At 43.0% G+C, this 24632-nt stretch overlaps 1 protein-coding gene and 1 long non-coding RNA gene across 2 annotated transcripts; both read right to left on the bottom strand.

The window, feature by feature from the left end:
- Positions 1-479: 479 nt before the first annotated feature.
- Positions 480-21289, bottom strand: LOC120997159. The gene is made up of 3 exons (XR_005778102.1): positions 21156-21289; positions 5423-5427; positions 480-490 (listed from the first exon to the last, which is right to left on the bottom strand). It is a non-coding gene; the product is annotated as an uncharacterized LOC120997159 (long non-coding RNA).
- Positions 10200-12845, bottom strand: POMC (proopiomelanocortin). Its single transcript, XM_040427121.1, has 2 exons — positions 12717-12845; positions 10200-10853 (listed from the first exon to the last, which is right to left on the bottom strand). The coding sequence occupies exons 1-2, from the start codon at positions 12843-12845 to the stop codon at positions 10200-10202; spliced, it is 783 nt and encodes a 260-aa protein (XP_040283055.1).
- Positions 21290-24632: the final 3343 nt, after the last annotated feature.

The following is a 24632-nucleotide window of genomic DNA, read 5'->3' as shown; positions in this document are numbered from 1 at the left end:
CTCGGGGCGAACTATCATATAACATGGCGGCTTCCTCTGACACCTTGGGTGGAGAGACTCCTGAGTTTATGCCTGGTGATGAACCTATGCAGTTAGGGAGAGCTAACCCTGGGCCTGCTTGCAAGAGTTTTAGTCATAAGAAGGGAGTATGTTTTTTCTGTGGAAAAAGGGGACATTTTATTAATGTTTGTCCTTTACGTTTAGCATCAAGGGGAAAACAAGAAAAAAAAAAACGTTTAATTCTCATTTCTCCTGTCTGCCGAGGTGGCGCTAGAGTCCAAAACTGTGGGAATTAAGGTGTTTATTGACAGTGGGGCATGGGTTAACCTAGTTGATGGTCAGTTTGTCCGTTTGCATGGGTTGACTACAAGTGCTTTAGAGAAAAATATTTCGGTGTTCGCAATAGACTCCACACCACTTACTCCGTTTAAGAGTGGGTGATTTTCATCAGGAATCCATTTCGTGTTTTGTGCTGGAGGGTCTGCCTGCTCTGTTGGTTCTGGGTTTACCATGGTTGAGCAAACATAATCCTACCATTGACTGGCAAGCGAGACAGATTCTCGATTTGAGTGATTAATGCATGGACAACTGTCTTAATACATCTCTTTCTGTCTTGACCACTTAGCGGTTCCCTCTTTCATTTCTGATTTTTCTGATGTATTTTCTGAGAGTGGTTGCCAGGGTTTACCCCCACACCGGGAATATGATTCTCCTATCAATCTTATTCCCAGAGCAAAGTTGCCCAAATCTAGTTTATATAACCCTTCTGAACCCGAAAGAGCAGCCATGCGAGAGTTTGGCAAAGGGACATAGACCTTCCAAGTTCCCAGTGGAAGCAGGGTTTTTCTTTGTAAAGAAGAAAGACGGAACTCTTAGGCCATGTCTGGACTTCCGTGAGCTCAATCTGATTAGGATCCGTGATCTGTACCCCCTTCCTTTGATTCCTGACTTCTTTAACCAGATTGTTGGTGCCAAGGTGTTCTCCGAGTTGGACCTAAGAGGGGCATATAATCTGGTTAGGATCAAGGAAGGGGATGAATGGAAGATTCCCCTGAGGGTCATTTTGAGAGTCTGGTCATGATGTTTGGGTTAACTAATGCTCCTGCGGTTTTCCAGCATTTTATTAATGACATCTTTCATCATCTGGTGGGGAGGTTTGTTGTGGTGTATCTGGATGACATACTAATTTATTCTCCTGATATGGAGACTCATCAGGATCACGTGAGACAAGTGTTACAGATCCTAAGAGAGAATAAATTGTATGCTAAGATGGAGAAGTGTGTATTTGCAGTTCAGGAAGTGCAATTCCTGGGTTACCTACTCTCATCTTCAGGTTTTCGTATGGGTCCAGAGAAGGTCCGTGCTGTGTTGGACTGAAAGCGCTTATGCAGTTTTTGGGGTTCACCAACTACTACCGTAAATTCATTTGAACTACTTGGCTATGGTTAAACCTTTAAGGGACATGACTAGGAAAGGTTCGGATGTCTCAGTCTGGTCTAAGCTTTTTCTGCAGTGAAGGAATGTTTTGCTTCTGCTCCTAGTCTGGTGCAACCGGATGTGTCACAGCCATTCATTGTGGAGGTTGACGCATCTGAGGTAGGGGTAGGAGCGGTCTTGTCGCAGGGTCCTTCACCTAGTAAATGGCGCCCATGTGCTTTCTTCTCTAAGAAACTCTTGGCTGCTGAAAGAAATTATGAAGTGGGTAATAGAGAGTTGTTGGCCATTAAGTTGGCTTTTGAGAAATGGCGTCATTGGTTGGAAGGAGCAATCCATCCTATTACTGTGCTAACTGATCACAAAAACCTGGCTTACCTGGAGTCGGCTAAACGACTGAACCCAAGGCAGACCAGATGGTCGTTGTTTTTACCAGATTTAATTTCATCGTCACCTATCGCCCTGGGGTTAAGAACGTCAAGGCTGATGCTTTGTCGCGTAGCTTTCTTGGAGGGGGGGTGATTCGGAAGATCCTAGTCCGATATTGTCTGAAGGGGTAGTTATATACGCCCGATATCCCGACCTTGAGGCAGAGGTGTTGGAGGCCCAGGGAGATGCAACGGATTCTTGCCCTTCGGGGAAGTTGTTTGCTCCTTCTGAATTACGTCACAAGGTGTTCAAGGAACATCACTGTACGGTTCTCACAGGACATCCTGTTTGCAGATCCACTGTCAATCTCATCTCTCGTAGATTCTGGTGGCCGGGGTTGCGTAAGTGTGCTGAGGACTATGTGTCTGCTTGTAGTACTTGTGCACGTGCTAAGGTGACACATTCTCGGCCTTCCGGATCTTTGCTTCCGTTGCCCATTCTGCCCCGACCTTGGACTCATTTATCCATGGATTTTTATCACAGATTTTCCTAATTCTTCAGGAAAAACTGTGATTTTGGTGGTTGTTGATCGCTTTAGTAACATGGCGCACTTTATAGCATTGCCAGGTCTACCTAATGCTAAAACTCTTGCACAAGTGTTTGTCGATAACATTGTGAAATTACATGGTATTCCTTCTGATGTGGTGTCTGATAGGGGGACTCAGTTTGTTTCCAAATTCTGGAAGGCGTTCTGTACTCATCAGGGGGTACAATTGTCCTTCTCTTCGGCCTTTCATCCTCTGTCGAACGGACAGACTGAACGCACTAATCAGAATTTGGAGACTTATTTGAGATGTTTTGTCTCGGAGAACCAGGAGGAGAGGTCTTCATTTTTTAGCTAAGTTTGCCATAAATAACTGTAGACAAGAGTCCACTGATAAGTTGCCGTTTGTTGGGGCATATGGGTTCCACCTGAAATTTGGTACATTTTCTGGTACGGAGACTTCTGGTATACCTGAAGAGGAAAGATTTTCCTTTTCTTTGTCATCTATTTGGCAAAAAATTCAAAATAATCTATAAAAAATGGGCAACAAGTATAAATGTATGGCTGACAAGAGAAGTATAAATGGTCCGGACCTTAGAGTGAGTGATTCTGTGTGGCTGTCCACAAGAAACATTAAGTTGAAAGTACCTTCTTGGAAGTTGGGTCCAAAGTTTATTGGTCCATATAAGATTACTGCCATTATTAACCCGGTAGCCTTTCGTCTTGAACTTCCTCAGGCCTTGAAAATTCATAATGTGTTCCATAAGTCGTTGTTGAAGAGATATGTTGAACCAGTTGAACCATCCTCCTTGCCTCCCGCTCCTGTCATGGTGGGCGGTAATCTGGAATTTCAGATCGCCAGGATAGTGAACTCCCGAATTCTCCGTACATCCCTCCAGAATCACGTTCACTGGAAGGGTTACGGACCAGAGGAGATGATGTGGGTTCCAGCGGGTCGTCTCAAGCCCTGCCAATACCCATAGGACTCCTTAGGGTCTCCAGGTTCCGGTGTATGGGCATTCCTACCTTCAAGGTGTGCCCATACAGATAGGAGTCAGGGCAAGGAGTAGGGTTCTATCGGTGGTGACCCTTTCCCTAGCGTTGAGGTCTAGTGGCTTTTCCCTTCCCTCCTGTTGTCGGTGTGGTGTTCCCTCCTATACCTCATCCGTGATACTACCTTGGTTTTCATGATGCTGCTTGATCACTAATGTTCTCTAACAAACAACTGAGGCCTTCACAGAACAGCTGGAGTTATACTGAGAATACATTACATACAGATGTACTCTATGTACTAATGAGGTGACTTCTAAAGGCAATTGGTCACACTGGATTTTATTTATGGGTATCAGAGTATAGGGGGCTGAATACAAATGCACGCTACACTTTCCAGACTTTTATTTATTAAACATTTTGAAAACCACGTATTATTTTCTTTTCACATCATACATACTTGATACTTTGTGATGGTCTATCACAAAATCCCAATAAAATACATTTAAGTTTGTGGGTGTAACGTGAAAAGTTCAAGGAGTACAAATACTTCTTCTAGGCACTGTATGAAGTATTCCAATTTTCTGTTCCATGGCACAAGGGCCCACACTTACTAATGTGAGTGCATCTTTTTTGGTCTGATGGTCATGTTGTGATTCAAGGGGCTGCAAAAAAAATAAAAAATTACATAGGCCAATACAAAATGAATGGGGGAGGAATGATCGCTATTACAGTCAATACAATGTACAGTGCTGTGCTTTGAGAGTTCCCGGGAACTTTGGTGAGTGAGGCGACTCCCTTAAACAGCTGATTGGGGGAGGTTCCGGGATTTGGAACCCCGCCAATGTGATAATGATGACCTATCCTGAGGATAGGTTATCATTATCAATTCCTGGATAATCCCTTTAAGAGGTGACATTTCCTTCCATCCTGCCTCCTATTCCTTCACTGCAAAGGATGGCGCTCATTGGTTATTACCACCTCCTGTCCCCCAATTATAGGTTATATATCTGTGACAAGCACCATGCAATAACCAGTGAGCACTTTCCTTTTCTAATAGGGATAGCGCTCATTGGTTAACTCTTTAATGACTAGGCCTGAAAAGGCCTTAATGGCTGGACACTTTTTTGTGATTTAGCACATGTGGTGCTTTAGCAGTTGTAACTTAAATTTTAATTTGTTGGACTATCAAAATAATTTTTATGCTTTTTAGCATTTTTTTTAATCTTTTTTTTTAGCTTTATTTGGGGAAAACTGTTTTTTTTTTAATCAAAACTATAGCTTCTCACTCACCATAAATATGCAAACCAACACCAAAATAAATGATAAAAATGGGTTCCCTATTTTGTGTTGGTTGCTTTGATAGATAACATAGTTTTGTGTGAATGGGGCGGTAATGGTGACAGTTTTGGTTGGCCTGAGCATTTTTAGTTTGTCCTTTTATTTGTATTTTTTTTTTTTCAGTCATCTTTTTCAATATATTTTAGGCACATAATATGACCCCCAAGAGAACACTGGTGGACACTAAAAAATTTTCTTTTGCTTTTAACAACTTTTCCACTGTAACTGGGGCATCGAAAGGGGAAACAGCCCCCTATGGGGGCACTGCACACAAGCAGAGCTAATCAGGGTCTGCTAAGACCCTGCAGCTCTCCTATGCCGGAGACACCCAGGCATAGTGTAGACATCTATGCATTGTGTAGTGTTCATTGGAAGCTATGCACCAAGCACAGGAGAAGGCACAAGCGGTAAAAATTCACTTCTGTCTTCTCCTCGGGGTCCCTGGCTGTCATTGACAGCAGGAGATCAGCCCTGCTCCTACTAGATTGCATGAGCTTTAAACCAGACCTGTACAGCGTTGTGCTCCTAAACACCACTGATCGCACAGGTAGAGGTTCAGCTATGTTTCTGTCCAGGATGACAGGGGCCGCAGGTTATGCACCCCTGATCTAGACATTGTCATAAATGTTGGAGGCTTAGCAGGAAAGAGGCATGGTGGTGTCGAGACTATCTTACGACATGGCCATTAAAAATGGAGCAATTGGAGTCCTTTTCTTTATTTTTAGCCTTCATTTCCGGGTTCACGGTGCCTTTAAGATTCGAAGAACATGATGAGATGAACACCCAGACAACGTTGAGCCTCATAATTAAGTCTTGCTCTGTTTCTATGACTTTTATGGCAATAACTGGCTTGAGATGAGCAATTGTTTCAACGTTGATCGTTTTTATGGCAACTTCTTGACCTTAAAAAGTTGTTGCATGACGTTCTTCTGTAGAACTATGCCTACCTGGGGTTGGGTGAGGCGTAAGTATGAGGAGGTCGAGAAAGTTATACATTCATACAATTAACCTTGATGGTGGCTGATCTGTGGGTGGGTGACTTTTTATTCTAGTATAGTACATGACCATCTCTTTCTAACAAATCTAAAACCAACCCTGTACCTCACATGGATCCAGAAATGTCCCCATTCATTGCTTTGCTAGATTTATTTTAAGCGCTCAGGGGATGTGCCCCTTCTCGGGGGATGTATCCTTTCTGCTGCAGCTCTCTACCTATCACAGCTCTGGGGGGCATGTCCTTTGTACTGCAGTTCTCTCTGACACATTAGGCTCCCCCTTCTCTTCCAAGGTTTACCCAACCTAAGTTGACATGGCACTCTGAGCCCTCATTTTTGAGTCCCCTGTGTGGGGACATCTCTAGTTGATCCACATTTGTAACATCCCAGAGTTATGTTACAAAACTCTTTTACCCCGCTACAACCTGTTAAGTGTATCTACATTGTCATCCTGTGTAATTTAACATAATATTTCTCACAAATGTGCATTTTCTAAGCCTGTTACATGTATTATGCTGTAATTTCCATGTACACCAGCAGGTGGCAGCAATGTGTTACCAGGAACTTAGAACAGTTTAGCATTTCAAGACTGGAATAGTACATTCCAGTTTAGCTCCCCCTCTATGAGCAGAAGTGGGCTGGCCCATGTCCTGTCTCATGGGGAGGAAAGGAAGTTAGTGTTAGTGTGCCAGCCACCCCGGCTAGGGGAAGGCTGTGCTGATAGGAGCTCCCAGTTCTAGGGATCCCAACCCAGGATCATGTCTCGGCTGAGACCAAAGATCTTCATCCCCAGTCTGAGCCCTTCAGCCTCAGATGGTGACAAGCAAGCAGCCACCTCCAGGACGAACCATTCCCTGTGAGCATAACTGTGAGTAACATCCAGAGACCAGGAGAAGCCAAATTCCTCCTCAGCTAGTCAGTCCCATACACAGCAGAAGATAGACAGAGCAGAAGACAGATTCCTGCCATATTCTCCAGGCATATGATAGAAGCAGAAGAGATTGTAATCCCTGCCATATATTGCCAATACCTGCTGGGACCCAAGACTATTGCTGTATCTCATGTGGATTAATGGTGCCTCCAGTAAAGACAAGTTGAATTATATTTCAAGTCTGGATCTCATTCATTACTAACAAGTTCCTCAATTACTCCTACTAGCAACACACTCATTTATTGCAAGTGAGCCAGGATCCAGGAGTCCAGCCGTATCCAGGTAGGAGACACCGTTGACACTATTACTATTACCACACAGAGACATTACACCACTCTGGCATTCCTAACCTGGTACGTGAGTTGCAACACCTTAAAGGGCCCTGTGACTGTACCCTGCGCACGCTGCAATTGGCGTCACAAACAAAAACTATTAACTATCATTTACACCTGACCCAGTCATTGCATATTATAGCGTCAGTGTGCATAACCCCAATCCGGCTTACTGCACATTAACCTCTGATGTGCTGGTCTATGCATTAAGACTTTGCTATTACAATATGGGTCCAGATGTTGTTCATATATTGGTAAGATTCCAGAGTTCAGAAGATGAGGTTGGCAGCTCAGCACAATCTGACCGGTCTCCTCTTGAGGCATCTGGCCCATTGACTGAACTGAGACACAGAGACAATTCTGAACTACATTCACAGAATTTATAAACTCAAAGTAGACATTTCCGTACAACACCAAGATGAGTAACACACCAGAAAAAACTGTGACGGGCAAGTGGGCAACAAGTGAATGATCCTGAAGGCTTATCACTTGGTTGAAGGCCAATTGCCTACATAACAATCATGACTTCCATCTCTCATATGTAATCTGCTAATGACCTGGTAGCAGCTCTGGAAACCAGATCTGGGGACCAAGAGTGTGAAATAGGACATGAACAACTTCACATTCTTAGGGTCAAATTCCAATATGAGGTGTGACCAATGTTCTTCCTTGACCCCAAGGAAGCAGAAGAAACTCAAAGGACTCATATCTGTTCAGGGCTTTCTCTTTTGTAGATATTTAGTCTAATTTTCTTTCTTTTGACTTAATCCTTACGCCTGTGTGTGACTCTATCCGTTAACCCTGCTGAATTCATTGTTAACCCTTTGACTGCTGCAGAGCACTGAATGTGTGGCCTTCCTCTCGGGCCACAACTTGGAGGTGGCTTCAAATTGTGTGTCTGGGTGGGTGGACGATGTTGGGGGGGGGGGGGGTGGGGGGTTTACTGCCATAATGGAAGGTGAAAGGCTGGTTGATTGAGTGGAAATAGGTGAATCCCTTATCATTTAACACAGGTTACACATTGGCTCATTGGGAATGGGTGGCCTTTAATATTGATGGGAGCGGACCCTGGGCAACCCCACAGATCATCCCCCCACCCCCCTTGTACTTGTTCCGCTGATCCGCTACTTGCACGAGCATGAGTTCAGTCACTTCGGTGCGCAATCCCGCGCCGCAGGACAGCAACTGAACTCATGCCCGCGCAGCCTGCAAGTAGCGGATCAGCAGAACAAGTACAAGGGGGGTGGGGGGATGATCTGTGGTGGGTTGCCCAGGTCCAATAAATATTAAAGGGCCCTGGAATAGCCAAATAAAAAAATAGAATGCTACCAGGCCAGCATAACATTCGGCAACGAAAGAGGTTCTGCTTTTGCGCAAAATCACCGGCGGAGGCGGTCTCAATAAATAAAAATAAAAAATTTAATTGAAGGTAGCGCATGAATAAAAGAAACAATGCGCTTCATCAGGTGTCAATCCCCGAAACGCTTTGTTTCTTTTATTTATGCACTACCTTCAATTAAAAAGAAGAATTTTATTTATTAAGACCGTGATTTTAAGACTTGTGATTTTGCGCCAAAGCAGAACCTCTTTCATTGCAAGTATCCTTTGGGGGACTGGACATCCTATCCAAAAGAAACTCAGTTTGCGGCTGCAGTCCTGGTGAAAAGGTCTTACTTACACAAGTTTACAATAGGGTTGTGCCTATTACTAGCATAACCCCATAAGGTGAGCCTCCACCAGATTTCTCACTTCCTGTCGTAATTATACTGAACATACTACCGTATTGTGTGCACCTTTTCTCTTTCTTTCTCTATTCCCCTCATGTATTACAGTGGAATGTAGACACGTCCAGTATTAAAAAGCATAACATTCGGGGGACTGGACAGAACATCCGGGGCTCAAGCCCCGAATGTTTTGACCTAACGACGTCCCTGGGTCAGGGACCATCGACCAGTTGGGGGCCGTCATTTAGAGTGGATCGTCCAAGGTAGAGATAGTGGTCTGGGTGGAAGTACAGGGCTGCACTATTCCCTACCTTTCATGACTGTTATGCAAGCGGGTGTGGAAACACTGCGCCACTGACTATACTACCTGGTCTTCACTAGAGCCTCTGATGGTGAGGATAGGCTTGGTCCGTTAGGGTAGTTGCCAGGTGCCATTCCAGAGCAGTCCCCGAGTCAGTGGCAGCTGACCAGGGTGGTCAGAGATACCGGTGCAAGCACCGAGGGGAAGTACGTGGTCAGGGCAGGCAGAGATCAAGCAAGGTCCGTAAACGAGGTCAGAGGCAGGTGGCAAACAAGCAAGGTCCGTAAATAAAGTCTGAGGTCAGAGGCAGGCGGCAAACAGGCAAAATCTGATAATTCCAAAAGCGGGGTCTGGTACACAGCAAAGCAGAACTTGAAAAAACACCTTCACACTTGGAACTAGGCAAGCTAGTGGCCATGAGTTTCTCAGGCATCTTCCTGTGGTAGGAAGCACATTTAAATACTTCCTGCAATCCAGCCATAGGCTGGTGAGACAGAGGGCATGTACGTGCTGTCTCAAAAGTGAGGAGAGACACACCCATACAAGCCCTAACAACGGTGCAGGTCTCCAGCAGGAGGTAAACTCTAGCATTGAGCACAGATGCAGTTAAGCTACCTGTTGCCCGCGCTTGTCAGCACAGCGGATGGCAGCAGGAGGGAAAGAGGGAGCCCGTGTCCGTGGGTAGGGTCAGCAGCGCCAGCACGGACCGCTGGGCTAACAATGACACAAAATACTGTCACATATGCTTTAACACTGGAAGGGGAGAAGGAAATATAGACTACGCTGGGGGGATACATAGATGACTTTTTTTCAGGACAGAATCCTAGAAAGAGGAGGATATCATATTAAGTATTCCTAAAATACTTTATTTTGGGGGTCACTTTGAAAGGTACATGGTGATAAAGAACAGAAGCAACAGACTGGAAGCCGGTAAGATTGTAAACGTTTATTGTCCCATTCATTTACATTATTGCACATTTTGGTCAGATATGAATATAAATTAGCAAACAGAAAACTAGAGAGTCACCGATAGAAACATCTACCTCTTCCTTATGTACAGCGCCATTGCAGGTCTTTCCTGTTGGACTTTGCTAACTTTGTACAGAACATTCAAAAGCCAAATCTGACAGAACATAAATTAATGGACAGGATAAGCGGCTCACTATAGAGTAGGTTCATAGTGGACCCTGGAAAAGACATGCTGGCTTCACCTGAAGGATATTTTGCATGGAACCATCTTATTGACCCTTCTTGTGGGCATTTTTAATAATGGCATTTTTGAAAAGAGTCATTAGTGGAGTCTGACTGCGCTCAGGGGTCATGAATCCTCCATATCTTTTGTCTTTGGGTGGACCTTCCCATCGAAAATGATGCATTTTATACTTCCGATCTTTTTTATTTGGGCTTTCCATCAACATGCTGTCGTCCATGTCTTCTTCGGAGTTGGTATCGGGGTAGTCAAACTCTACAGACAACTCTCTTCTGTACTCTGTTGGGTAGATTTCCGATGACTCTTCCTCAGCATCGCTTGGGAAAACCTTAATAGGTCTCCTTTTTTTGCCGACTGGTTTACCCCATCGGAAGTGTTCCATAGAATATGACCTCTTATTGTCTTGCTTGTCCATAGCTTCTTCTTCCATGTTGCCATCTTGTGTGTTTTGGTTGTCATTAGTGGGGAACAGGTTAAATATGGGGTAGTTGGCTATATCTTCCCGTTTGTAACCTGCATTGTTGCTATCGCTACCGGTGCTATTCCTTCGGCCAAACTTATTCCAGCGGAAGTGGCTCATGACATACTTCCTGATGTTTTCAGAGAGTGGTTGCATGTGTCCATTCCCAGGAAACACTGGTGACTCTGCAGACAGGTCCATCTTGCAGGCTTTAATACATTCCTGATGAAAACAAGAACTGTTACAATGGTGATGGGAAGATTGACAGGAGCTATGTGTGTGATGCAAAGTTGAGATGAAGGTTCAAACAGTGTCAGCAAGGCCTTTCTTCAGGGACATATGTAACACCCCAGACCACTTCTGCACCCTGATACTGTCTTTATTGGGCTAACACAATGTCATATATGTATTCTGTTTCAGGTTCACCACAATGTGCATCTATAATATTGTTATGTAAACTGTTATAAATATAATTTACCTGGTTTACCAGCAGGTGGCAGCAAATATGGCAGATCTATCCTTACCATTCCATTCTCCCCCCTTTTGGGCAGAAGTGTGTGAGTCCTGCTTGCTACCAGAAGGAGTTGGGGTAGTTCTAGAGGATTCCGGTTCAGACTCCATGTTGGAGCTGACAGGACACTAACCTATTCCTTGGCTGAAACTAAGTCAGACTAAAGAGTGGAGTGCAGCATAAAGAAGGAATCAAAGTCATTAGGCTAGCCTGTCAGTACAGCAGAGAGAAAGAGAGAAAGCAGAGTTGAGTTTGCCTGCCAGTTCATGCTAAAGCCTACTGGAACCAAGACAAAGCCTGAAAACTGTTTGAAGAAACGTTTATTCAAGTAAAGCTGCCATTGAACTTCATCTCAAGGTCTGGACTCAAGTTATTCTTTCAAATCCCTCAATTATTCCCCCTATTTATTGCTTCTATGCCAAAGCCTGGGATCCAGCTGTATCCAGGTAGGAGCACCGTGACACACATAAAGAGACATTTAGGCCACATCACACCACTCGGCATTCCTACTAAACCTGGCACACGGTGGCGGCCCTTTGCACATAGACATAGGTGATGCAGAGGTTGCAGTCTCGCCTAGACCATTGTGCCTGATGGAGCCCAAATGTCCTTCTACCACATGAGGAGACACAGGTAGGCTTTACTTTATGCCTCTGCATTTCTCAAATCATGGGGCATAGGTTTCTTATTGGTTTTGGCAAAAAGATATGAATGAGTACATGGAACATGAATACATCTGTGTCAATGAACCTTAACTCTAGTAGAATCCCTCAATATCATGCCCTGAAATGTAAATAATGTACTGAAAGAAAACCCAGTAGGGTTTCTAGTAGCAAATCACAGTAGATAGCTGGACACTTGTCCAAAAAATAACAAAAACAAACCAAGCACAATGGAGTATAGATGATGGAATATTTTGCAGTAGATTACAATGACTGTGGGGAGGTATATAGGTCATGGTGGACTATAGCTGATGGGATATAAAACAGATTACAGTGGCTGTGGGGGTATATAGATCACAGTGGACTATAGATGATAAGATATATGGCAGAGGACTACAATGGCTGTGGGGTGTATGTAGGTCATGGTGGGCTATAAATGATTGGATATATGGCAGTAGATTAAAATGGCTCTAGAGAGGTGTATATATATATATATATGTCATGGTAGACTATAGATGATGGGATATATGGCAGATTATAATGAATGTGGGGTGTATGTAAGTCATGGTGGAGAATAGATGTTGGGAAATGTGGTAGTAGATTACAATGACTGTGTTGGGATATATAGGTCATGGTGGACTATGGATGATGGGCTATAAGGCAGTACATTACCATGGCTCTGGGGAGGTATATACGTCATGGTGGACTATAGATGATGGGATATATGGCATATTACAATGGCTGTAGGGTTGCATGTAGGTCACGGTGGACTATAGATGATGGGATTTATGGCAGTAGATTAACATGGCTCTGCAGAGGTATTTAGTTCATGATGGTGGACTATAGATGATGGGATATGAGGCACCGGTTTTCAATGACTTTCAATGACCATGGTCTAAAGATGATTCTTACCAGTATCCCATCCTCGCTGCTCAGATCTGCACATTTACCGCTCTCCCAGCACTGACTTTTGACCTCACCGACGTGAAATATAAACGCCCCGAGTATTGTCAGGATACATCTCCACCCTGGCTGCAACATTCTCAGGAAGGATGGCTGAAAAGAGACAATATGAGAAACATGATTGAACTTTGCAGTGATCTCCATAATTAGAAATTGCTGTAAAGAAATGTTTAAACCTCTCAGGGCATAAAGAAAGACAAAAACTTTATATTTTCTTACACAAAGCTGGTCACGACTTCTGATAGCATCCTCCTATGGTTATTCAGTTAATTGGGAATTGGAGCATCTACGGCGATGATGTAAGTACATACCTGGTCAACCAGTGAAACGATGTTGCATCAGTATACTTAGGCTGAGGAAGCTCCTTCTCAATGCTCAGCTAACATGGTGGATTGTTTTTTTTTAGGGTCAAGGTCTTGCTATAAATTGCAAATTCAGGATGTGGTTTGTGGCTAATGAGTTTTCATGCATAACATTGGAAGTGAGTTTAATTTTGAGAAGGACCATGGTTTGGAAGGGATGTAGAGTCATATCTAGGGTTTGAGTAGATATCAGGAAAAATGGTCTTAAGTTTAACTCAAGTTCCACTTATGAACCACATTTGTGGCCTATAATTCTTGCCTTATAAGGTTCATGGCTTTACGTTGAAAGGGCAAATCTCTTGTGATCTAGGAGACACTAGGAAACTAAAAGGTGGACATATCTTGACTGATATCAAAAAGTTTTATTTCACTATGCTCAGTAGATTTTTGGGGCAAGCAAGGGAAGGGCATCACAAATCGGGAAGCTCATCATAAATCAGAAAGGTCAGATCGGGATCTACACATGGCTATCAGAAGATGGATGTGCTGATATGAAGGACTTCAAGTGAAGATGCGACATTTTGACATCATTGAGTAACAGAATTGTATGTTTCCACACTAACAAACTTTGGGAATTGCACCAATAATTGAAAATTGATTAATATCTTAAATATCCATGATGCAGAAATTCTTGAGGGGACAGGTTAAATAATAACTCACATTGCCTTACAAATTTCTTTCTACATTGACTTCAGTCACGAGTGAAGTCTTCTTAAAAGGGGACGTCCACTTTGGACAATCTCTTTTGTTTGATGGATTAAAAGAAACTCATTACAGGGTCTCATACTAGCGCTCATTGGTAAGGGTACCAGACAGAGAAGCTCTTTGCTGCCGCTCTTCACTCAGACTACAAGATCAGGATCTTCAAAAGGGAACTCAGAATTTCCTAATAGGGTATTTGTAAATATGTTTTCTAAATTGGAGAACCCCTTTAAGGATAACTTCTATGGATATGAAACCACTGGAAGGTGACGGTCAAAAATTGGGTGAGAATCATTGCAAAAGGAAGGTTAGCCAAACACAGGACTAGAACAGAACTTGACATCTGCATTAAGAATATCATTATCTAAGAATGTGAATGAGAATATAGCAAACTTCAAGGCTGGCACAGTAGAGAATAATAATATGACTTTATCCTCATACATTCAATATACTTGTGTACAGACTGAAATCATGAGACCGTGAGGACTATAAGGAAAGGATTAGAGGTCAAGGTCTTACATACAAGCAAGGATGGATGTAACATAGATGCAGACCATCTACTGCTATGGGCCCCTTGGAGAGATGGGGCTCAACTCAGTTCCTCTGCATTGAGGTGGGCAATTGGCCCAAGGGTCAAGGATAGGGTATGGAGGGTGGAATGAACAACAGAATCCTCTGTCCTCAATGGCTAAACCCTTGCACCATAAAGTTGGCCATACACTGTAGATAGCTGTTGGCTGAAACTTCATGCAGCCGACACCTGTTCCTCCTAAATCCACAATATATATCTCAAGATGGAAATAAAACCCTATCAGACTCTTCAGGTGTTGGCTTATCTCCAGGGGAACAAAGTATGAGGCATGTTGGATCCTTCTTCTGAGTTGGGTGATCCCCATACACATTAGGTAGTCTTCTGGTCCGGTCGTAACCATCAGGTTCAGCCAACTTTCATCTAATATGTATGGCCACCGTAGGTAGTTTTACTATAGGGTTGGTTCTCTTTTATTTATGCCACTGATCAAAAATAGAATAATTCAATCAAAATCAACAATGGAAGGAAAACTGGGGCCAAAAATTAGGGACCAGATCTGAACACAGGAAGCAGCATTCGAGCCTACTGGATGGTTTCATTTCCTTTGAACTATAATTTTTTTGTAACCTACTGTGCGTGGTTTATTCGGCACCGTGGACCCTTTGTGTCCTTGCACAATTAAAAGGCTCTGTCTCAACCCAGATGACACTGCCAGGTAGTTACCACCGAGTAGTAAGTGCCTTTTATGTAGGGACCTGGTCTGACGTTTGTATTCACATCACTCGGCAATAATCTTATTTCGTGCCTTCAATTCATTCCAACCTCTGGTTTATCACTAATGTAAGAACATAGCCGTGTCGTGTGATAATGCGCTGAAGTTACAGTGAATGGACCATTAGTGGTTAGCTTCTCCCACACATTTCATTGTCGGAGCTCAGCCACTTCACGATGATAGAAATGTGAAACATCTGACAAAGAGCGAAAATTATTCTGATTTTTAAATAATGAAATGGTAATTATTATTATTATTATTATTTTTATTACAAGGTTTAATGAAAATTATCATTTTTATTGAGAATGTAATCTACTAATCACTGTAACCCCTTCCTAATTGTGCTTCTCTCTCCAATCTGTCCTGAACGCCGCAGCCAGGCTCACCTATCTGTCCAGCTGCTACTCCAGTGCCTCCAACCTGTGCCAGTCACTACTCCGATGCCTCCACCCTGTGCCAGTCACAACTCCGATGCCTCCACCCTGTGCCAGTCACTACTCCGATGTCTCTATCCAGTGCCAGTCACTACTCTGATGCCTCCACCCTGTGCCAGTCACTGCACTGATGCCTCTATCTGGTGCCAGTCACTGCTCTGATGCCTCCACCCTGTGCCAGTCACTACTCTGATGCCTCCACCCTGTGCCAGTCACTGCACTGATGCCTCTATCTGGTGCCAGTCACTACTCCGATGCCTCCACCCTGTGCCAGTCACTGCTCCGATGCCTCCACCCTGTGCCAGTCACTGCTCCGATGCCTCTACCCTGTGCCAGTCACTGCCCTGATGCCTCCACCCTGTGTCAGTCACTGCTCCGATGCCTCCAACCTGTGCCAGTCACTACTCTGATGCCTCCACCCTGTGCCAGTCACAACTCCGATGCCTCCACCCTGTGCCAGTCACTACTTTGATATCTCTATCCAGTGCCAGTCACTACTCCGATGCCTCCACCCTGTGCCAGTCACTACTCCGATGCCTCCACCCTGTGCCAGTCACTGCTCCGATGCCTCCACCCTGTGCCAGTCACTGCTCCAATGCCTCCACCCTGTGCCAGTCACTGCTCCGATGCCTTCACCCTGTGCCAATCACTACTCCGATGCCTCCACCCTGTGCCAATCACTACTCCGATGCCTCCACCCTGTGCCAGTCACTGCACCGATGCCTCCACCCTGTGCCAGTCACTACTCCGATGCCTCCACCCTGTGCCAATCACTGCTCCGATGCCTCCACCCTGTGTCAGTCACTGCTCCGATGCCTCCACCCTGTGCCAGTCACTACTCCGATGCCTCCACCCTGTGCCAGTCCTTGTTATGGTCGCCCATCTACAATAGAATACAATTTATCACTCTCATCAAAGGAAGTAGTTCCCAGTGCTGCCTCCATCACCTCCCTCTCCTCTTTCGGCCATTCTACCCCTGCTCTACGTTTTTTCCAATGATCTAAGACTATAGGCCACTTTACATGGGCCGACACAGCAAACGGGAATGGACCATTCATTCCCAATAACAGCCCACTGGTCAGAAGAGATGCTGCCTTTACATTCATCTATCCTCTCCTCTGTATGTGGATGAGGGATCCATAGAGAATCATTGCTTTCGGGCAGCAGATTAATTACCAACATCCATAGTGCATGCCCTAAAAACGCATCTTTCACTTTCTCTAAGAAAAAGGGTACGGCCACACGGTCAGGTTTCTTAATACAGTTGCGGAAGCGGATTCACAAAAGAAGTCAGAGAAGTCATATGTATCCTTTATACTTTCTCTCTTTTTACGATCCACTTCCCATTTTGACTTCCAAAACTGCATCAGGAGACCTGACCGTGCGGCTGTACCCCACCTCTTCTCTGTTCACCCCCTGCAACCTGATCCGTAATCCAGCATTAACCTCTTCACTCTATGCACTGAAATAATTACACAGATACCGGCTGGTGACCGACTCATGAAGCTCTATGTGCACCGCCATCTCTTATAAAAAATGGCCGGACCACTGTACACGAGCACTGCTACCATTTGAGCAATTTTAAATCCATCCATTCTTTTTTATTGTTTGTTTGTTTACAAGTGCTTTGACATGAATTTATTTAGAATATAGAGCAAATACTGTATATATATATCATTCTAAAACAAACGATACAAAAGTATACTCAATAGACATATAATGATAATAATCATAATAAGTACTTTATGAGGCTAACAAAATGTGGAAAGGTTCTTAACTTAAATGACACAAAATACTGTATTTAAGATAGAAGCATGTGGAGGTTAATATATAAACAATAATAATATTTATTTTTTAGATTAGATTTTGCTTACAAATAAAATATTCTACACCTAATCTAATCTAAAATACTAGTTATGCTAATAATGAGTATTGTTATTTTTTCAAATTTTTTAACCTACACTGAATATAATATAAACTAATAAAGTAATAAAGTTCTTATAAAGTAATGCAGCATTTGAGAGAGAAGCAACCAGGAGATAAAAAATATATTAATAAATGCATAAAATAATAATAGTTTTATATTACATTATTGTTATATATTATATTATAGTTTTATGTCATTTGACATTAGGTGCAAGTTATTGCCATTGTAAGCAAAAAAATAAAAATAATAATAATTATTATTATTATTACATTGGATTTTTTTTCTTACAATGACAATAACTTCCACCTTATGTCAAATAGTATAATATATAATAATAATAATAATAATGTAATATAAAACTATAATATATAATAATATATAATAATAATGTAATATAAAACTATACTATGATATAATAGTTAAAAGCTGAAAATATAATATAATACAAAATAATATAATAATTATAGCATGATTAAAAAACTATAAAATAATATAGTAATAACCTATAATATAATAAATCTAATAACATAAAATAAAACAATAGTATAAAATAAAATAATATAGTAATAACCTATAATATAATATACAATGATATAATAAATCGAATAACATAAAATAAAACAATAGTATAAAATAAAATGATATTAGACAGATGCAGCCTGGGAATCAGAGCCATGCACATAGTACAGATGCTCTGTGCTGTCTTACCTGTTGCTCTCTCGGTGTCTTCTTTGTACAGCCTCTGTGTACTTCTTGTTTGCTGTGGTTGAGCTGCCACTAGATCAGCTCTTTTATACCTCTGCCTATAGAATAGGGAGGTGGACTCCTGGACAAATGACGTTTTCTTGCAGTCCTGGAGGGAATCAGTCAGGTATAAAGTTGCATAGAATGGACCAAAGAAGATATAATTAGTGGTTCCTGTGTAGGGATTAGCCTCTCGTTTCTTGAACGCCTCACTTTTTCCAGTCACATTTGATTGAATTTTGATAACTCAGGTGAGCGGAGAATTACAGGTATTAACAGCTTTTGAGTGGGAATTAAATGTGAACTGTCAGATGTTATATGACCGCCATGACGGTCTGTTTCCAATCAGGTTGAACCAATCGGTTGTCACTCTTTAATCCAGGCATGGATTTTAAAATGAATTAGTCGCTCCTAGGGCAGGTGTCAATTCAATGGGTCATAACATGTTTACTACATCCTCTTACGTCACTCGATCCTAAAATTAAAGGTCTGTTTAGATTGCAGGACGTAAATGTCAATATCCAATATTATTTTACATTAAAATTATATATCTTTAGGGGAGGGGGAATCAATTTTCCGATAAAAAGCTACAAAAATCTCTGGCATAGACATGATAAAAGTATGTCTCTTTGAAGACACCACTAGAGGGAGTCCAGGAGCTTACTACATACAGATATATACAGCCACCACTAGAGGGAGCCCAGGAGCTTACTGCATACAGATATATACAGCCACCACTAGAGAGAGATCAGGAGATTACTGCATACAGATATATACAGCCACCACTAGAGGGAGCCCAGGAGCTTACTGCATACAGATATATACAGCCACCACTAGAGTGAGCCCAGGAGCTTACTGCATACATATATATATACCGCCACCACTAGAGGGAGCCCAGGAGCTTACTACATACAGATATATACAGTCACCACTAGAGGGAGCTCAGGAGATTACTACATACAGATATATACAGCCACCACTAGAGGGAGCCCAGGAGCTTACTGCATACAGATATATACAGCCACCACTAGAGAGAGATCAGGAGATTACTGCATACAGATATATACAGCCACCACTAGAGGGAGCCCAGGAGCTTACTGCATACAGATATATACAGCCACCACTAGAGTGAGCCCAGGAACTTACTGCATACAGATATATACAGTCACCACTAGAGGGAGTCCAGGAGCTTACTACATACAGATATATACAGCCACCACTAGAGGGAGTCCAGGAGCTTACTACATACATATATATATACCGCCACCACTAGAGGGAGCCCAGGAGCTTACTACATACAGATATATACAGTCACCACTAGAGGGAGCTCAGGAGATTACTACATACAGATATATGCAGCCACCACTAGAGGGAGCTCAGGAGATTACTGCATACAGATATATACAGTCACCACTAGAGGGAGCTCAGGAGATTACTGCATACAGATATATACAGTCACCACTAGAGGGAGCTCAGGAGATTACTACATACAGATATATACAGCCACCACTAGAGGGAGCTCAGGAGATTACTGCATACAGATATATACAGTCACCACTAGAGGGAGCTCAGGAGATTACTACATACAGATATATGCAGCCACCACTAGAGGGAGCTCAGGAAATTACTGCATACAGATACAGGTAAAACTCTGCCAAAAGTACCAAAACCTGGTTCAATGACCATGGGATCACTGTGCTTGATTGGCCAGCAAACTCACCTGACGTGAACCCCATAGAGAATCTACGGGGCATTGCCAAGAGAAAGATGAGAGACATGAGACCGAACAATGCAGAAGAGCTGAAGGCTACTATTGAAGCATCCTGGTCTTCCATAACACCTCAGCAGTGCCATAAGCTGATAGCATCCATGCCATGCTGCATTGAGGGGCCCAAACCAAGTACTGAGTACATATGCATGATTATACTTTTCAGAGGTCCTACATTTTTCTATTTAACATCCTTTTTTATTGATTTCATGTAATATTCTAATTTTCTGAGATTGTAAATGTGGGGTTTTCATAAGCTATAAGCCATAATCATCCAAATTATAACAAATAAAGGCTTTAACTATCTCGCTTTCCATGTAATAAGTCTATCTCATATATTAGTTTCACCTTTTAAGTTGCATTACTGAAATAAATGAACTTTGCACGATATTCTAATTTTTTGAGTTTCACCTGTATATACCGCCATCACTAGAGGGAGGTCAAGAGATTACTGCATACAGATATATACAGATACCACTAGAGGGAGCTCAGGAGATTACTGCATACAGATATATGCAGCTACCACTAGAGGGAGCTCAGGATATTACTGCATACAGATATATGCAGCTACCACTAGAGGGAGCTCAGGAGATTACTGCATACAGATATATACAGCTACCACTAGAGGGAGCTCAGGAGATTACTGCATACAGATATATACAACCACCACTAGAGGGAGCTCAGGAGATTACTGCATACAGCTATATACAGACTCCACTAGAGGGAGCTCAGGAGATTACTACATACAGATATATACAGCCACCACTAGAGGGAGCTCAGGAGATTACTGCATACAGATATATGCAGCTACCACTAGAGGGAGCTCAGGAGATTACTGCATACAGATATATGCAGCTACCACTAGAGGGAGCTCAGGAGATTACTGCATACAGATATATACAGCTACCACTAGAGGGAGCTCAGGAGATTACTGCATACAGATATATACAACCACCACTAGAGGGAGCTCAGGAGATTACTGCATACAGCTATATACAGACTCCACTAGAGGGAGCTCAGGAGATTACTACATACAGATATATACAGCCACCACTAGAGAGAGCTCAGGAGCTTACTGCATACAGATATATACAGCCATCACTGGGGGGAGCTCAGGAGATTACTGCATACAGATATATACAGCCACCACTAGAGGGAGTCCAGGAGCTTACTGCATACTGATATATACAGCCATCACTGGGAGGAGCTCAGGAGCTTACAACATGCATACAGATATATACAGCCACCACTAGGGGGAACTTAGGAGCTTACTGCAAACAGTTATATATAGCCACCACTAGAGGGAGCTTCAGAGATTACCACATACAGATATATATAGCCATTAGAGGTGGCTTTGCAGTTTACCCGGTGTTCACCCATTTTGCGTGTTCGCGATTCGCCGAACATGTGAACATATGGAGATATTCGCGCCCGCCATATTCTTTTACATTGTGAAGAACTTTGACCCATGACACATCAATCAGGTGGTACAGGACAGCCAATTGAGACGTTTCAGCACATGGACACACCCCCTACCTTATAAATAAACATGATCTGGCCGCCATTTTATATTCAGTCTTTTGCCAGTGTAGAGAGAGGTTGCTGTGTGGAGCAGGGACAGACTGTTAGGGACACCAAACGCTAGCTAATAGGGCCACAAAAGTCATTTTAAGGACTGGTATAGGTGTGCTATCGATAGGTGTGACATACTGAGGGGTGCGATATACTTATAATATACTTTTATAATAAGTCAAAAACACATAGATCTATATAGTGATTACCTGGAAGTCAGGGGCCTAGGGGCTAGGGGCTTACTAGGGCCATTTTTATATAGGGTAAGGTTCCGGACGGGGTCGCTCTTATCAGGGCGGGTGGTCTGTGGTTAGGCTATCAGGACCAGAATAGCACCCCCCTATAGGGCAATATCAGGGACAGTTCTTTTCCCACCCTGTCCTTCAATACCACATCATCATCTAGCCCAGGGATAGATGTTTTTTGCTTTCCCTCCGGGATCCATGGATGTGCACTGGAACCCCCCGGATTGTGGTAGGACATATGGTTTCTGATTTGGTGCCGCCGAGCACCTGATATAGCGCCGCCGAGCACTTGTTATTGCCGACCACATCTATGCTTTTTGCTTAACTTTAATAATTTAATTTATTTTCATTTGGAGGAATATCTTTTCCATTCACACATCTGCAAAATGGGTCCGCATCCGTGTGCAGACCCATTTATTTTAAATGGGACCGGAATGTGCTGTCCGCATTTGCGGATCCGCACTTCCGCATCTGTGCTTCCGTTTCCGCAAAAAAATAGAACATGTCCTATTCTTGTCCGCAATTGCAGACAAGATTAGGCATTTTCTATTATAGTGCCGGCGATGTGCGGTCCACAAATTGCGGAATGCACATTGCCTGTGTCCGTGTTTTGCGGATCCGCAAAACACTTTCGGACGTGTGAATGGACCCTCATAGTAACATTATTAAAGGTTACGTTTTATCTTCATGTATATTCTAATGGATTGCCTTCCGTGTACAATGTTATAATATACTTTCTATGTTAGGCAGTATATTATAGCATTTGTATTGTGCGGCAGTTGTGTGCGGTTCTGCTGCGATACTGCAGGTATATAGAGGGACAAGCGTTATCGGAACAAATAATTTCTACTGGTGTGAAATACCAGTCATCCCCCAAAAAACTGATTGAAGCGGGGTGTTATATACTAATATACTTTCTTTATAGTGCATTTGGGTACTGTATAGTGCATTTGCGCATTCGCGTACGCGAAAATTATATTGCCGATATTTTGCATTGAAAAAAATAATGAATGGAGATCGCAAATTCGACTAATACATCTGGTATGTCACTGTCCATGTTGTGGGACTATTTGTGCACTTCTAGTAATTATTTCTTGACTGCAAATATGAGGTTTTTCAGGTTCGCCTGCCATTAAAATGAATGGGACCTGCCGCGAACTTGCGGTTCGCGAACATTTGATCACGTTCGCGAACCGTCCCGGCAGATGTTCGTCCATCACTAATAGCTATCAATGGGGGGAGCTCAGGAGCGCCTACTGCATACAGATATATACAGCCACCACTAGAGGGAGCTCAGGAACTTACTGCATACAGATGTTGAAGTTGCCCTTAATCATGGCTGATTACGTTTGCTCTACTGCTCCAAATTAATAGTAATCCAAGGGTTTAACGTGCATGGAAGAAAATAACTGTGACACAAACACTGGGGTCAAAGCAAATTCTCATTTATTACAGGAAGTACAGCCATTTATAAAGTCATCAGAGCGGCATTCCCCCTGAGGCATGTGGCATTGTTACATTGGCTACTATATGAAAATATGAAAAGATATAACACTTGGCATCTGCGCATTGTGCATTGTTTTACTAACTGTGGTATGTGAACTATGTAAATATCTAACTACAGGCGCCATCTTGTAATGGAGTCTTCACTAACAGCAGAAAAGCATATATGACGTAGCAAGGAGGCGTGTTCTCCTCGGTAGGATGGAACCTTCGTGCTCTGGAGAAGATAAGGTGTTAGTCTGAGAGCTGGAGTATGTAGGAGCTTTCTTAGCTGATTCAAAGAATGAAGTCCACATCTCTATCAGTCCCCCCTTGGACCTCATTCTTTCCCTAATAAAACCTAGCACATCTGTCCCATTGCTCCGAATCCTCTTCACCAGCTTCCATGACAACCTATCCTAGTGTACAGCCTCCCATGACACTGGACTTAGCAAGGGGAAGTCAGGTGTCTGTCCCTACAGTCGATGATCTCCAGGTGGCGTCGTAAGCAGGAAGGGGACCAAAATAACTAAGTGGACTTTGTCTCCCATCCTTATGGAATTCTCTCATGACCATCTCCGGGGTAGCCTCAGCTACAGCTTTGAGCAGAAGCCTCCTAATGCAGGGGATTATACAACAGACAATACAACACAAGGGTCAACAATACAATGACAATAACCATTCCAAGTTGTAACAAAGTCTGTTTCCAATTTTTTATCCAGTTTTCGAACCAATTTTCCCATGAACTATCCACCCCAGAATTTCTCTTCAGGGCATTTATGACCTCACTATTTGGTCCTAAGTTATCAGGAATTACAGTACAGCAGGTCTCACCAATCATGTTGTACACACCACCTTTTTCTGCTAGTAGCATGTCCAGGGCCATTCTATTTTGGAATGCCATAACACTAGTGGGCCCCAGCTGCTCCACTATACCCTTTAATGCATCTTTGGTGTAATTCACAAATCTCTGCCGATTATAGTAGATGTAGTTGATCCAATCCACATTTTTGTTTATAGTAACTGTAGGGATCAAAGATTCAAACCCTGCTGCCACTTGACTTCTGGCTTTGAATTAATCTGGGACCCCCCTAGGCATTCCTATAGCATCTATATACACGTGGGAATCGAGGCTGCCTCCTGGGCTGGTGTCCCGCCTTCTCCTTACCATTGCCTCTCCTTGGGCATAACCAAATCCTAACCCAGGTTACTTATTTTCTCAAGGGTTTTCTCCCAGTTAAGGGGATTAAATACATGGAAAGGCATCAACACTAGGGCTAAGGCACATTGCCCATTCCAGGCAATTGTCAACTTTGTCCTCAGTT

Source organism: Bufo bufo, chromosome 4 (assembly GCF_905171765.1).
Source record: "Bufo bufo chromosome 4, aBufBuf1.1, whole genome shotgun sequence".
NCBI classification, from domain to species: domain Eukaryota; kingdom Metazoa; phylum Chordata; class Amphibia; order Anura; family Bufonidae; genus Bufo; species Bufo bufo.
The sequence above is the reverse complement of the archived record's forward strand: the minus strand, read 5'-3'. Positions and strand labels throughout refer to the sequence as shown.